Source organism: Populus euphratica, unplaced genomic scaffold (assembly GCF_000495115.2).
Source record: "Populus euphratica unplaced genomic scaffold, PopEup_1.0 scaffold29.1, whole genome shotgun sequence".
Taxonomy (NCBI): Eukaryota; Viridiplantae; Streptophyta; class Magnoliopsida; order Malpighiales; family Salicaceae; genus Populus; species Populus euphratica.
Window position 1 is genome coordinate 862,488 of NW_011499888.1, and position 14,961 is coordinate 877,448.

Here is a 14,961-nt window from a genome sequence, read left to right on the forward strand (position 1 = left end):
ATAATTTAATTTAAAACTTAATCTAAGCAAAGAGTTATTTTTCAAACTTAAACTGTTGTATCGCGTTAATTACAATGCTAAAAATAATTCTAGCGGTCTAGATATTAATTTTTTACAATCCAAAAAATTTTGGTCCAAGCCGCTACAAGACCTAAGGGCTTTGTGGGCTCAAGATTTTCCATCAAACTTTTGCTTATGCTTGCGGATCTAACCTGTTGTCTAAAGTCAATCTTGGCATTGCATCCATCCTTTTCCTCTATATTTGTATCAGTAGCGCAGCACTGCCAACCATATGTTTCTCAATACTAAAGCTCTAAGTTTGCATTTAAAAATGGAGCTGCCAGGAATGAGTTCATGCATATTGTGGCTGTTTTTTTGGCAAATAATACAACTCTCCATTTCTTTCTCATTAACTACTGGAGGAAATGAGACAGATAGACTGTCCCTGCTTGCTCTTAAGAGTCAAATTACAAACGATCCCTTTGGTAGGCTGAGCTCCTGGAATGAATCCTTGCACTTCTGCGAGTGGTCAGGAGTTATATGTGGAAAGAGGCATCGGAGAGTCGTAGAGATTGACCTACACTCTGCCCAACTGGTGGGCAGCCTATCTTCACACATTGGCAACTTGAGTTTTCTCAGGATACTGAAACTGGAAAACAACAGGTTCAGCCATAACATCCCACAGGAACTGGGTCATTTGTTTCGCCTACGGATTCTGAGCCTTGAGAACAATACATTCGATGGCAAAATCTCAGTCAACATTTCGCATTGCTCAAACCTCTTGATCCTCTCTTTGTCGGGCAATAATCTTACTGGCAAACTTCCTATAGAGCTTGGATCGTTATCAAAGCTGCAGGTATTTTTTTTTTCAATCTAACTATCTGGTTGGCGAGATACCATCTTCTTTTGGAAATTTATCAGCTATTATACGAATTTCTGGGGCGTTGAATAATTTGCAAGGAGGAATCCCCGATAGCATTGGCCAATTGAAAAGTTTAAAATCGTTCTCTTTTGGTGGAAATAATATGACTGGTATGATCCCTCCCTCTATATACAATCTTTCTTCTCTCATGCGATTTGCCGTGCCAGTGAACCAACTCCATGGGAATCTTCCTCCTGACTTAGGCCTAACTCTTACAAACCTTGAAATTCTTCTAATGTCTTCCAACCGTTTCAGTGGGTCAATTCCACCAACGTTCTCCAATGCCTCGACTATTTCTGTTATTGAACTCTCAAACAACAATCTCACTGGGAGAGTTCCCGATTTAGCAAGCCTGAGTAAGCTGCGATGGCTGATAGTTGATGTAAATTATCTTGGAAATGGTAATGATGATGACCTAAGTTTTCTCCCTCCCCTGGCAAACAAGACCAGTTTGGAAGAATTGTCTATAAATGATAACAATTTTGGAGGGTTGCTGCCTAAAATAATTAGCAACTTCTCAGAAAACCTGAAGAGAATGACATTCGGAAGAAACCAAATACGTGGAAGTATTCCTAGTGGTATAGGAAATCTCAATGGCCTGGATACTTTGGGTTTGGAGATGAATCAATTGACTGGTGTTATTCCAAATTCTATTGGTAAATTACAAAACTTGGGTGTACTGGCTCTTAGTGGAAACAAAATCTCAGGGAACATTCCATCTTCTGTGGGCAAAATCACTTCCTTGCTCGAAGTTTATTTATTTGCAAATAACCTACAAGGTAGAATCCCATCAAGTCTTGGAAATTGCAAAAATTTGTTGATATTGCGTCTTGATCAAAACAATTTGAGTGGCTCCATACCAAAAGAAGTAATTAGTATTCCATCCTCATCAAGAATTTTAGTTCTATCTGAAAACCAGCTGACAGGTTCCCTTCCCCTGGAAGTGGGTAAGTTAGTGAATCTTGGATATTTCAATCTTTCTCATAACAGGTTATCTGGTGAGATCCCCAGAACACTTGGAAGCTGTGTGAGTTTGGAGTTTTTGTACATGGAGGGGAATCTTTTCCAAGGGCCGATTCCTGAGTCGTTGAGTTCTTTGAGAGCACTTCAAGATCTCAATCTTTCCCACAACAAATTGAATGGAGAAATTCCCATGTTTTTTAGAGAATTTAAGTTGCTGACAAGTTTGGATCTTTCATTCAATGACCTTGAAGGTGAGGTTCCTGTACAAGGTGTCTTTGCTAATGCAAGTGGATTTTCAATCTTGGGAAACAAGGAGCTTTGTGGAGGAATACCTCAGCTGAATCTGTCCAGATGCACCTCCAAGAAGTCAAAAAAGCTTAAATCTTCTACCAAGCTGAAATTGATAATTGCAATTCCGTGTGGCTTTGTTGGAATTATCCTGCTTCTCTCTTCCATGATTTTCTTTTTCTTGAGAGAAAAGAAAAGTAGGCCAGCTTCATGCTCCCCCTGGGAGAGCACATTTCAGCGAGTAGCCTACGAAGACCTGCTTCAAGCAACCAATGGGTTCTCCCCGGCTAATTTAATTGGTGCCGGTAGTTTTGGATCCGTTTATAAAGGAATCCTCAAATCAGATGGAGCAGCTGTTGCAGTGAAAGTATTCAACCTGCTGCGTGAAGGAGCATCCAAGAGTTTCATGGCGGAATGTGCAGCCTTGATAAACATCAGGCACCGAAATCTTTTAAGGGTTTTAACCGCGTGTTCTGGCATTGATTTTCAAGGTAATGATTTTAAAGCTCTAGTTTACGAGTTCATGGTGAACGGGAGTCTAGAAGAGTGGTTGCATCCGGTTCAAGAATCTGACGAGGCACACAGGCGAAGAGATTTGAGTCTCCTTCAGCGGTTGAATATCGCAATTGACGTGGCTAGTGCACTCGATTATTTGCACAACCACTGTCAGATTGCTATTGTTTATTGCGATCTGAAGCCAAGCAATGTCCTTCTTGATGGTGACATGACTGCTCATGTTGGTGACTTTGGATTAGCAAGGCTCCTCCCACAATCTTCCCATCAGCTCTGTTTGGATCAGACAAGCTCCATTGGTTTATAAGGCACCTTTGGCTACGCAGCCCCGGGTAATATTAGAATTTTCCTTCCATTATTTACCTTTCAGTTTATAATCTTGGTCTGACTTCATTTGATTTACATTGAAAGTTTCAATTTCTCTGCATTATATATGCATATCTAGAGCATGGATTCCCTTCTAAAGACCTACTGGCCAATTTTATGTCATGTTAAGTTTGGAATTTTCAACAAAATATTTGACTCCTTCCTGTCCATTTCACGACAAGTATTTGCAACCATTTTATCTGAACTGCAGAGTATGGCCTTGGAAGTGAGGTGTCGCCTTATGGGGACGTGTACAGCTATGGCATCCTATTATTGGAGGTGTTTACCGGAAGGAGACATACGGATGGCTTGTTTCAAGACGGGCTGAACCTGCATAACTTTGCTAAAACGGCTTTGCCAATCTCTGTGGCCGAAGTGCTGGACCCAGTACTTGTAACAGAAGCTGAGGAAACGAGTGGCGATGCCTCTCGTAGGATGAGCCGTATTGGAAATCATATGGAGTGTCTTGCTGCTATTGTCAAGGTTGGAGTGGCTTGTTCTGGAGAATTCCCAAGAGAACGCATGGAAATTAGCAGTGTTGCAGTTGAACTGCGTCGAATCAGGCGCGTTCTTCCGGGACCTCAGACTCATGGGGAGGAGCGCTAAATTATTGCTGCACCAGAAGGTAAATTTCCATCATTTGAGTAGTACCTGGACAAGTAGAAAGGATGGCAGTCGGGAGGTGTTGCACACCATGTGATGATGGGACTATCACATTAAATGTTATGTGATGGTTGTCTCTTGGTGTTAATATTAGTGTGGTTCAGGTACTGTATCAACATATTTGAAATTAGAAGAGAGAAAAAGAAAATCAAGAGAGAAAAAGAGAAGAAAAGGCAGCAGAGCAGCCTGCATTCTTTCTTCGATTTCCAGCTCGTTCACCGTTGGATCGGGCTGAGATTTTGACAGCAGCTTCTAGACACGTTGGTCTTCATTCTGGACGGTTGGATCGAAGATTGGTGGTGTGGAAGCTGGCCGTTTTAACAGAAAACGGGGCTGTCAGTTTAGTGAGTTTTTCTCAAATAATTCTCCTTTAATCTTGTTGTAATCCAAGAATAAGTTGTTCTTGATGATATATATGTTGTATCCCTTAGTTGAATCTGAGGAAGAATGATTGTGAACCCATTATTTGTTGATAGTGGAAGTTTTTAGGTGGACTACGGTCCCGTAGTTTTTCCCGCATCGGGTTTTCCACGTTAAAAATCTTGGTGTTGATTTTGTGATTTTTGCATTATTTTTCATCATTGTTTGATTCTGTTTTACTGCACAAAGAGGGAAAGAATTAGGACTTGTGAATTGTAATTGTATTCCACTGAATTGATCCGGGTAAATTGGTGTCCGATTGTTCCGAGTTTTCCCACCAGAGGCAACCCTGTATTGCACATTCCCGTTTCTGAGACCACCATGTTACACGCACAAAATACAAGCATATATGGGCATGTCTATCTTTTACAAGCTGGGTTTTCTGCCTACACAGCATAAATAAGTTGCAAGTATCTAAGAGAACATTTACAGATGGTCCATTAGCTTGTCAATATTAAGTATGCCAAGAAATAATGAATGTATTGCAGGTCTGTGATCAGGAGATCAAAGTGCCAATGAAATACTTGAGGATCCAAAGGAGAATAGATGCCAACATCTAAATGGTTGAAGAATTGGAATAAGACTTCCCTCGTGTCGTCACAGGAACTTGTTTTAAGTTTCAATATGTCAGTGCCTGCTTTCAGTGTAGAGTGCCTTGCACGTATAGTAGTCTTTCCGGTTATGTTTACCGCATATTTGTAGACGAATATAAGTATTTCGATGAATTAAGGATGGAATATCTAGGGATTGATATGTGAGGTTATGTTTTCCGGTTGTCATCGTCAAAAAGCTACATTGTTAGTTACACCAACTAATAATAAAATGGTATAACCTATATAAAATGGCATACGACTGATGGCGGCTCGAGCTTTATAGCATGAACAGCCCAGCCTAAAACATGCCAAGGCAAGGAACATGAAACTGACGTCTTATAAAACCTCAAAAACGCCCCTGTTTTTGTATCAATCTGACAAACTGTGCCGTATAAAAACAATTTGGTCAAAATGTACCATGTGTTTGTAAGATTTAGTTAATTAAACCAACTGGGCCAAATTGCATTAAATTGGAAGATTAATACCACTTAAGATCTTTGAAGATGTTTAATAAATTAAAAGATCCATTTTTCAAGACAATAAAAATTTCTGAAAATCTTATTAAATGAAAATTTCTGACTTTTTTTTAAAGAATGAATTATAAAATATTAATTAAGATTTCTTTGAAGACATTCAATCATAAGAATTTTAAAAGATATTTAAGATTTTTTTTAAATAATATAAACTTTTGATAATTTTCAAGAAATCAATTTTTTTTTTCAGAATTGAGAAAATATTTGGGAAATGCTTAACCATCAAAATATAATTAAAACATCGATACTAAGTTAAGAAATAAGAAATATATGAGAAATCTCTTAATTAAAAACTTTAAGTCTTGATTTTTTTAGCATAAGTTTATTGTAAATTATTTTTACTTAAATCAACTGAAAGTTCATATCATAAGCTCCATTTTAAGATTCGTATTGAATAATTTTTTAGATGAGATATAAAAGTAAGTTTCTTGGAGTTGTTCAGACTTGAGGTACGTAGTATAGAAGTTAAATTATATATTATTTGAATCCTAATTATTTTTCAATTCAATTTTTCTTGCAATAAAATTACAAAATAAATGTTGTAGTAATATTTATTTCAAAAACTGAGAGTAATTAAGAATATAAATTAAATATTTCATTTTTTAATTTTTAATTTTATTATTAGGATATGAAGTTTATAAATCTTATTTTATCAAAAAATCATACATTGATGCAAGTTTAGAGAAAAAAATAAAATGCTATAAAATTTTTACAGGTTTTGGTTTAAGCATTTTTGTAGGTGTAGATTTATTACTATTATTGTTTAAACACAGCATGAACAATAAAAATATATATGATTATAATAATTATGACAACTTATAAATTAGATTGTAATAAGATAATTAAATTATTAAATAATTGATTATACACGAGTAGTCTGAGAAACTGTGTTCCTCCACTACACGGGGAGATACAACTGGCAGACATTACTATATAGAAATTAACAAGACAACGAAACGCACATGCATGCATTTCTAATATTGTTTGAGAATTTTAACAGGCGAATTTAATGTGCGTTGCTTTTTAAATATTTTTTTATATTAAAATATATCTTAATGATTTTTTTATATTTTAAAAATTATTTTTAACATTAACATATTAAAATGATCTAAAATGTATAAATTATATTAAATTTTAGTAAAAAAATTTGAATTTTCTAGAAATGCTGGTTAAACAGTGTTTCCAAACGGTTTGCAGGCTGGTTTTTGAGAGAATCTTCAAGCTCTCATTAAAACGAAGCAGGTAAATCGGATAGGATTAGAGGCATGGCAATTAGTTTGATGTTGCTCTATCCATGTCTTGCATTTGCTGCTCTGGTCATGCACAGGTACAATGGCCATTATTTTTTGAATGCATAGCTACCTAACTAGCAATATCACATATTAGCGTTTATAATAATTTTACTTGATTTGTATCAAATAACCTCCCAGTTTAAGAGATAATTAAAACCGTAAGGTGAAAAGTAGTGCCGAAGGCAAAAACATGCTGCTGAAGCAGCTTGATCAGTCCCAGCAACAATGCTCTTAGCCACCATCATTTGTATTATTGGGAGGCAGGCTACTTTGACAAATCTATGGTAGTGGAAGCTTGAGAACTCTGTACTTTAGTTTTTATATTCATAAGCAGCAGGTGCCTGTAGGGCACTCCTTTGGACCATCAAAATACTCTTTAACTAGGTGGAACTACTAGAATCATTTGGGCAACTCATGATTCTGATTAGCCTGGATGCAAGAATTTTCTCATTTAACCTGGGATTCCATGCCTGGATGCAAGAATTTTCCCATGTCTGAGAGCCAGACATCAGATGATCAATGGCGTTTCTTATTCTGAAACATGGCTAGAAATTCTCGGAACCGATGTAGTTAGAGAAGACGTTAACTAATCAGTGTATAGTTAGACTAAATTTTATGAATAAGCAATCAACGATTTGCTTCAGTGATTATTAAGGTTAATGGAATAGCTTCGTGACTAATTTTTCCTCCCATTTAATTCCATGAGGTTTCGAATTTGTTTTTAACTTGTGCTAAGAGCTAAATTATTAAGTTTTATCCCCATATTATCATTTTGAATTTAACTGGGATTTTCTTACTAGATTCGACAAGGGAGAGATTAAAATTTAATATAAGGAGTTTATCTTTTTGACAAATCGGAAAAATCAATCTCTATATACTCTGGAAGGAAAATGGCGTCACCAGGGCCAGGCCGAAAAGAGAGAAAACGGAGTGTCAAAGAGATCACTCGGATATGTTACAGAGTATCCAAAAAACAAAGTATAACGAATATTGAAAGATATTTAAATAATTAATTATTGGTTAAATGGAACTAATAAATCATCAGAAATCAACTCTGCTGGTGTATTACTGGTCCTAATACATCATCGTGTAGAACCCTTCAAGGATGGAAACTTAACTTAGCAACTCGAGAGTGTAATTACAAATTTGACTATTAATAACCTTACTAATAATCTTATTCTGATATTTCCTAATTTATGGCAGATCTGCCTGAATTTTGATCCAAACTTCTCCTCTATGCTGGATGATTCTACCGAGTCAGAAAACCGTAACACCACGCTTTTGCTTATGTCGCTGTCTATGAATTTTGCCCGCTTGGGGCGTTCAACTACTAAAGATTACGAATTTAAGCATTTACCAGCAGATTTTGGAGACAGAAGGGTTAACTTTATGGTTCCCCATTGGATGAAACTGCATTTCATGCCAGACCAAAGGACACCGAGCATAAATGTTCTGACAGGTTTTTAAATGCATTTTCCTACCCAGCATTGATTAAAAAGTTAAGATGTTAGGTAAAATTGAAATATGAGTTATGCTATATATTTCTAAAAAGCCCTTTCACAAACTCATTAAAATCCAAAAATTTCAGCTATAATTAGTTAAGAGATTTATGTTTTTATATCTTTTATGTATATGTTATGTCATACAGAGACTAGTCTATCAATACAACATTTTAGCACATATCTTAGAAGAATTAATGGCCGCGTATATATACACCATATTACCTTGTTTTGATTTAGTTTTAATTATATTTTTTTAAGAAAAAAGAAGTAACTTTAAACTGTCTGCACGCTTCTACCTCTATATAAAGCACCACATTGTTCTGGCTATCTCAACGAATAAGTGCCTAGCCATTCGTAAATTCAATTTGGCATAACAGAGTCTTGTGAAAATGAAGATGGAAGTTCACATCGTTTCAAGAGAAGTCATCAAACCATCTTCACCAACAGTTCAGCATAAGAAACCCTACAAACTCTCCCTTTTTGATCAGCTCACTCCCTCAACTTATTCAACAGTTATTTTCTTCTACCAGATGTACGATGTCAATTCCGATGATATCACAAGAACCAGAATTGATCACTGCAAGAAATCTCTGTCAGAGACCCTCAATATCTTCTACCCTTTATCTGGAAGGGTAAAGGATAACCTTTTCATTGATTCTTTCAATGAAGGTGTTCCGTTCTTTGAAGCCCAAGTTAATTGCCGCTTGTCCGATTTCTTGAAACACAACGAAATTGAGTCATTGAATCGCTTACTTCCATGTCAACCCTATATCAAGGAAGATATGGAAGCACCTCTAGTAGCACTTCAAATTAACGTGTTTGCTTGTGGAGGAATGGCAGTAGCCGGTGCTGCTTCGCACAAGATCGTGGATGGAACAACAAGCAAGGCTCTCTTCTCGACTTGGGCATCTATATCTCGAGGTTGCAATAATATTAAACAACCTGATCTCGAACAGGCATCACTCTTTTTTCCACCAAGAAATTCAATTCCACAGAACCATTTTTCTCTAATGGAAACCTTGTGGTTCACAGGAGGAAATTATATTACAAGAAGATTTGTATTTAGTGCCAAAGCGATAGCCACGTTAAGGGCTATGGCCACAGCTGGCAAGCCTGACGCAAAGACATCAAGAATTCAAGCGTTGACGTGTTTCATTTGGAAATCTTTTATGGCTGCTTCAAGGGCAATATCAGGTTCACCAAAACCATCCATTTTGGTTGAAGCAGTCGATCTCCGGTCTCGAACAAAGCCACCCATGTCTTATGATTCCCCTGGGAATGCCTTTTGGTGGGCAACCGCGCTTGTTAACCCCATGGGAACAAAGACAGAGTTGCCTGAATTAGCGAACATTTTGAATGGGGTCACTGCACTCTTTGATAGTGATTACACAGAAACTCTACAAGGTGAGGATGGGTTTGAAACAATGACTGAATACTGTAACCAGCTCGAAGCGTTATTTTCTCTCGAAAAGCCGGATATATTTGCGTTTACTTGTTGGACTTCTTTTGGTTTCACTCAGACCAACTTTGGATGGGGAGAGCCCATTTGGGTTGGTCTCATGGGAAAAGTTGGCCCTGCATTCAGAAATCTCACTGTTCTTATTGAAACCAAAGATAGAAAAGGGATCGAGGCATGGGTCACCTTAGATGAGGAAAGAATGACACTACTGGAACGTGATCCTGAATTCCTGGCTTTTGCATCACCTGATCCCAAGATTTCAAGCCTGTGATGTCTTTTCCTCTCGTAATCCTATCTTTCTAAGTAACAGGTACAATAATTAATTATATATCGTTAATCAGTACTTCTTGAGGATCTAATTGCAAAGAAAAATGTAATGCACGAATCACGATACTCTCTAGAACTAGATTATTGCCATATTGGTTTCTTCCCTTGTTCGTTTTGTTTGTGGCAAACAAATTAGTGAATGACTCAGAACCATTAGTATTGGCACACTATTCTCTAATTAACCTACTGTGTAATACTATGATCAGTGCTGTGTTAGCTAGAATTACTGTGACTATATTATCTTCTAACCAAATATTAACTCGGGATTCCATGCCTTAATGCAGGAATTTAACAGATTGTCGACTGGATTTGAATCTTTGCTTTATCTATCGGAGCTGCATGTTCACCGCCCTGGTTTGTTACAAGTTATCTCTGCCTTTTGGAGACAAATTTGTGTTTGCCGTCTGTTCTCTTAATAAAGTATTTACTTTTTTAATAAATCTGTATGTCATAGTAGCATCATTTGTGTCTGTCGTTGGTAGGATCGCCTTAATGATAATTGATTATTTGCATCCTTTCTCGGGTTGAGTTTAAATAAAGAGTTATGGCATAACTCTTTTAAGAAATAATTAACGAATTGAAACAATGGCATGAGCTGTAATTTCATCCAACTCGTCTAGTCATGTTTGATTTATCCATTCCATGAATGTTTTTTTAATAGTTTTGTGAATCATTACTTATCTTTAAAATAAAAATATATTAGTCTTTTTTGTATTGAATGATATAAAATTATTCTTAGTGTATTACTTAATAATTATTAAATTAAATTTTTTTAATATAGTACAGAGTTTTAATAAATAAATAACTTCACTAGAAATTTTTGTTTGGAGTAATATAAAAATTATTCTTGGAATATCGTTTAATAATTTAAATTATCAAATTAAATTATTTTTTAATATAATATCTTAATTTTGATGAACAAAAAATTTTACTGCTCGTATTCACTCTTCTAACTAATAACATAAGCCAGTTGAATTTATTACCTCATCTCTCTCTCTCTCTCCAAGTTGTGGGCATGTCAGCACCAGTGTCCATCGGATTCTTGGTGCAGGATGGGAAGAGAGAGTAAGCTTGATGAGAGTTTCCGTTTTCCATTTTTTTTTTTAGAATGTGTTTGGAATATGGCTGTGGTTTAATATTTTTTAATTTTTAAAAATTATTTTTAAAATCAATATATTAAAATAATTCAACAATAAAAAAAAATCTAATAAAAAATAAATTGTTTTAAAAATATAAATTACAGCGTTTTCAAATATCTCCATTAACTCAGGCAAAGTAATCTTTTATTTTCCGATGAAGAATCGGGCAAAAGCTGTTTGAACTTTGAACTTAATCTTGGAATAATGTAGCTTAAATAACTTTGATTTGTTAGTCAATTCCGACCCAACTTCACCCCTGTATTATGCGCGTCTAGATTTTATGCGTTGAGAATGTGATTTTTCTATTGCGCTAAAACTTTCAAGAAATAACATGACCTGGAAATTTAACCAAATTTAAAAACGCGGTGTGAGTTTATTTTAAGAATAGAATATATTTTACTATAAATAATTAAGTGAATTTAAATTAATGATATAGGCGGTATTTTGATTTTTTATGCCGACTCATTTGTCATTGAAATATTAACATGAGTATTGCTGTTGATTTAGATTATTTTGTATAATAAAAATATTTTTTTACTTCCAAGATAAATAAAATTTAAATTTATTGACCAAAAGTTTTTTTTGAGTTTGCCAAAACTTTGAAATAAGTAAAATAGTTCTTTTTCCTTGGACAAAATAGCTTATATGCATTCAATTCAAAGATGTTTTAATATTTTCACATTAGTTTATTGTTATATTCATAGGTACGTGAGGTTTTTTAATAATTTAATATTTATTTTTAATATTAAATTTTAAAAAATCGTTGTCACTTGTTTTTTTACATGCCAGCGGATTAATAATGTCCAAGCCTTTTTTTTATAACGCCTGCGACGCTAAAATAAAAATTACATCTCATGATAATAGAAAAACTCGCATGAATGAATTAAACGTAAAATCTCAACCTGGATAAATTAATTAATCTAAAATCTCGATTTGGATTCTGTAATGTTTTAAAAAGAAAATGAATTATCATATTCCAAAACTCAACAATGATTTTGATTTCAAAGATCGATTAAGAAAAACAAAATAATTAAGCTGTTTTTTTTATCATATACTATTTTTTTTTTTCATTTTTTAACGAAGTTGACGATTATGTTATTTTATAAATATTTTGTAGATAGCCATGATGAATGATCGTAGTGAAGGCCGGGGAAGTGCATTAATCACTTCTGTGGCTTTTTTAAGATATTTACTTGGGGGGCTCAACTACTACGAACTCCGAATTTAAGCATTTCTCTGCTAATAATGAGAACCCCTCCTCCCTAGACCATATACTAAGCTTAATAGCTCCATCCTTGAAATGGCAGTTGGTTAGCTAGCATTGATGTTCAAGACGGGTTCTTAAATGAGTCTCTAACTAACCTTATATAGCACATTAATTATCCCCTGTTACAATAAATATTTGTCATTATATGTATATAAAATAACAACCTGGTTAAAAACTTAAATGTTTGGCCAATATTCCAGGTTAAAAAATTTAATGTTAAACAAGACACAGCAAGTCTCAAAATTGAATCAAATATATATTTTTTTATAAAAAATTGAAATAATTAGAATTTTATTCTTTTTTCTAGATTTACAAAATATATTTTGCAAGAGATGGGATTTTCTCGAATCACAAAAAAAAAAAAAAGAAGTTAAGCAACCATAGGTTATCTGTAGATCCATGATGTAGTAATAAGTTTTTGTTTTCACATGCAGCAATTTATCTCAACAATGTTTTTTTTATATTTAAATTCTAGTATTTAAAAATTCATTAAATTTTGATTAATCTGATCGAGCCGGTCCACTGTAAAAGTACAGCTTTCCAATAATATTATGCTCTGTATACGAAGCTCCAAATTTTATTTAAAAGTAACAAGAGCGTAACCAATTTAATTTCTTTGGCAATTAATCATGCACATTTCTTTTCTCTATATAAAGAACCACATGATTCTGCCTGGCTGCATCAACTAAGTGCCCGAACGAAACACTCCTGAATTCAATTTTTGGCATCACGAATCTGGTGAAATGGCGGGGATAGACATTGAGATTGTTTCAAGAGAAATCATCAAACCATCTTCACCAATAGTTCAGCATAGAAAACCTTACAAACTATCTCTTTTAGACCAGCTTACTCCCACAACTTACTCCTCCATTGTTTTCTTCTATCCAAATATGAACGATGTCAATTCCAATAGTATCACAAAAACCAGAACTGATCACTTAAAGAAATCTCTCTCAGAGACGCTTAATATCTACTACCCTTTATCTGGAAGGGTAAAGGATAACCTTTTCATTGATTCTTTCAATGAAGGAGTTCCATCTATAGAAGCCCGAGTTAATTGTTGCCTGTTCGATTTCCTTAAACACTTCGAGATTGAGTCGTTGAACCATTTCCTTCCCTTCCAACCCTATTCCAAGGAAGACATGAAAGCACCTTTGATGTCAATACAAGTTAGCAGGTTTACTTGTGGAGGAATGGCAGTGGGTTTTGCTGCTTCACACAAGCTCGTGGACGGAGCAACATTTAAGGCTTTCCTTACAGCTTTGACTTTTATATCCCGAGGTGATTTCAATGATGTGAAACAACCTGATTTCGAACAGGCATCGCTCCTTTTTCCACCCAGAAATTCACTTCCACAAAACCATTTATCACTAATGGAAACCTTGTGGTTCACGGAAGGAAATTACATTACAAGAAGGTTTGTCTTTAATCCAAAAGCGGTAGCCATGTTAAGGGCCAAGGCCAAAGCTGGCTGGCCTGATGCTAAGCCAACAAGAATTCAAACGTTGACGTGTTTCATTTGGAAATGTTGTATGGCCGCTTCAAAGGCCATATCAGGTTCACCAAAACCATCCATTTTGGTTGAAGCGGTCGATCTGCGGTCGAGAACAAAGCCGCCCATGTCTGAAACTTCCACTGGGAATGTCTTTTGGTGGGCAACTGCACTTGTTAATCCCATGGGCACAAAAACAGAGTTGCCTGAATTGGTTAACATATTGAATGAAGCCAGTGCACTCTATGATAGTGATTACACACAAACCCTACAAGGTGAAGAAGGGTTTAAAACCATGTCTGAATACTGTAACCAGCTAGAAGAGTTATTTTCTCTTGAAAAGCCAGATATATTTGCAATTACTAGCTGGTGTCATTCTGGTTTCACAAAGACCAACTTTGGATGGGGAGAGCCCATCTGGGCTGGTCACATGGGAAAGGCCGGCTCTGCTTTCAAAAACCTCACCATGTTCATTGAAACCAAAGATGGTAAAGGCATTGAGGCATGGGTCACCTTAGATGAGGAAAGAATGACCATCCTGGAACGTGATCCTGAGTTCCTGGCTTTTGCATCTCCAAATCCCAAGATTTCTCCCCTCAATATCATCTCTGTGTTATAATGATAATTATCTTGATCACTGATCAGTTGCTTGGTTGGCTAGAAATTAAAGAATGTTTAGTCCTACTAAATTAATTAATTATCAGCAACACTGACTTGTTAAGTTAAATTTGATGCTTGAAAATAAAATCGTGTTGTCTGTTATTATTAAAAATTGATATCGAGAATTCGATTATATTTCTCAACCAAGCTATTATTTTATTTTATTTCAATATAAAAGCACCCCCTGTTTTTTCTGATTTATATCAATCAACAGCCTCCATTTAGAGAAAATTAAAGTGGAGAAAAATTATAAAATCTCTAACACTGTTTGGGACCAGCTCTACGTCACTAGATTCAAAGTCAGGATATGGTTACGCTGGCGGCCACCATGCATTTACTTCTGATTTCTGCTTATAGGAACTCGAAGTTGAAGCACCAGGCCTTCCTATTTTCGTCAATTATGAGCTAGATTTACTGGTTTCCTCCCACATGATATTGTATTTTCATGTCAGGCACAGGTATACGGAATGGGTAATGTAGCATTAATATTTACTGTTGCGATCTTAAATGGATTGCCACCTAACCAGCCATCTACCCCCCCCCCCCCCCCTCCCACACGCAC

The 14,961-nt window shown here is 35.6% G+C and overlaps 2 protein-coding genes and 1 pseudogene across 2 annotated transcripts; all 3 read left to right on the forward strand.

The window, feature by feature from the left end:
- Positions 1-308: 308 nt before the first annotated feature.
- LOC105130712 (probable LRR receptor-like serine/threonine-protein kinase At3g47570) lies at positions 309-4,486 on the forward strand (annotated as a pseudogene).
- A 3,891-nt stretch (positions 4,487-8,377) lies between these two features.
- On the forward strand, positions 8,378-10,311 carry LOC105130714 (vinorine synthase-like). The gene is made up of 2 exons (XM_011033352.1): positions 8,378-9,824; positions 10,126-10,311. Exon 1 carries the CDS (start codon positions 8,445-8,447, stop codon positions 9,783-9,785), a length of 1,341 nt encoding a protein of 446 aa, XP_011031654.1. The 5' UTR covers positions 8,378-8,444; the 3' UTR covers positions 9,786-9,824; positions 10,126-10,311.
- Positions 10,312-12,906: 2,595 nt separating this feature from the next.
- On the forward strand, positions 12,907-14,405 carry LOC105130717 (vinorine synthase-like). The gene has a single exon (XM_011033354.1). It carries the CDS (start codon positions 12,991-12,993, stop codon positions 14,356-14,358), a length of 1,368 nt encoding a protein of 455 aa, XP_011031656.1. The 5' UTR covers positions 12,907-12,990; the 3' UTR covers positions 14,359-14,405.
- The last annotated feature ends 556 nt before the right edge of the window (positions 14,406-14,961 follow it).

Bases quoted from the DNA above. Each gene is read 5' to 3' on its own strand.
- LOC105130717 (XM_011033354.1), top strand. From the start codon at position 12,991: ATGGCGGGGATAGACATTGAGATTGTTTCAAGAGAAATCATCAAACCA.
- LOC105130714 (XM_011033352.1), top strand. From the start codon at position 8,445: ATGAAGATGGAAGTTCACATCGTTTCAAGAGAAGTCATCAAACCATCT.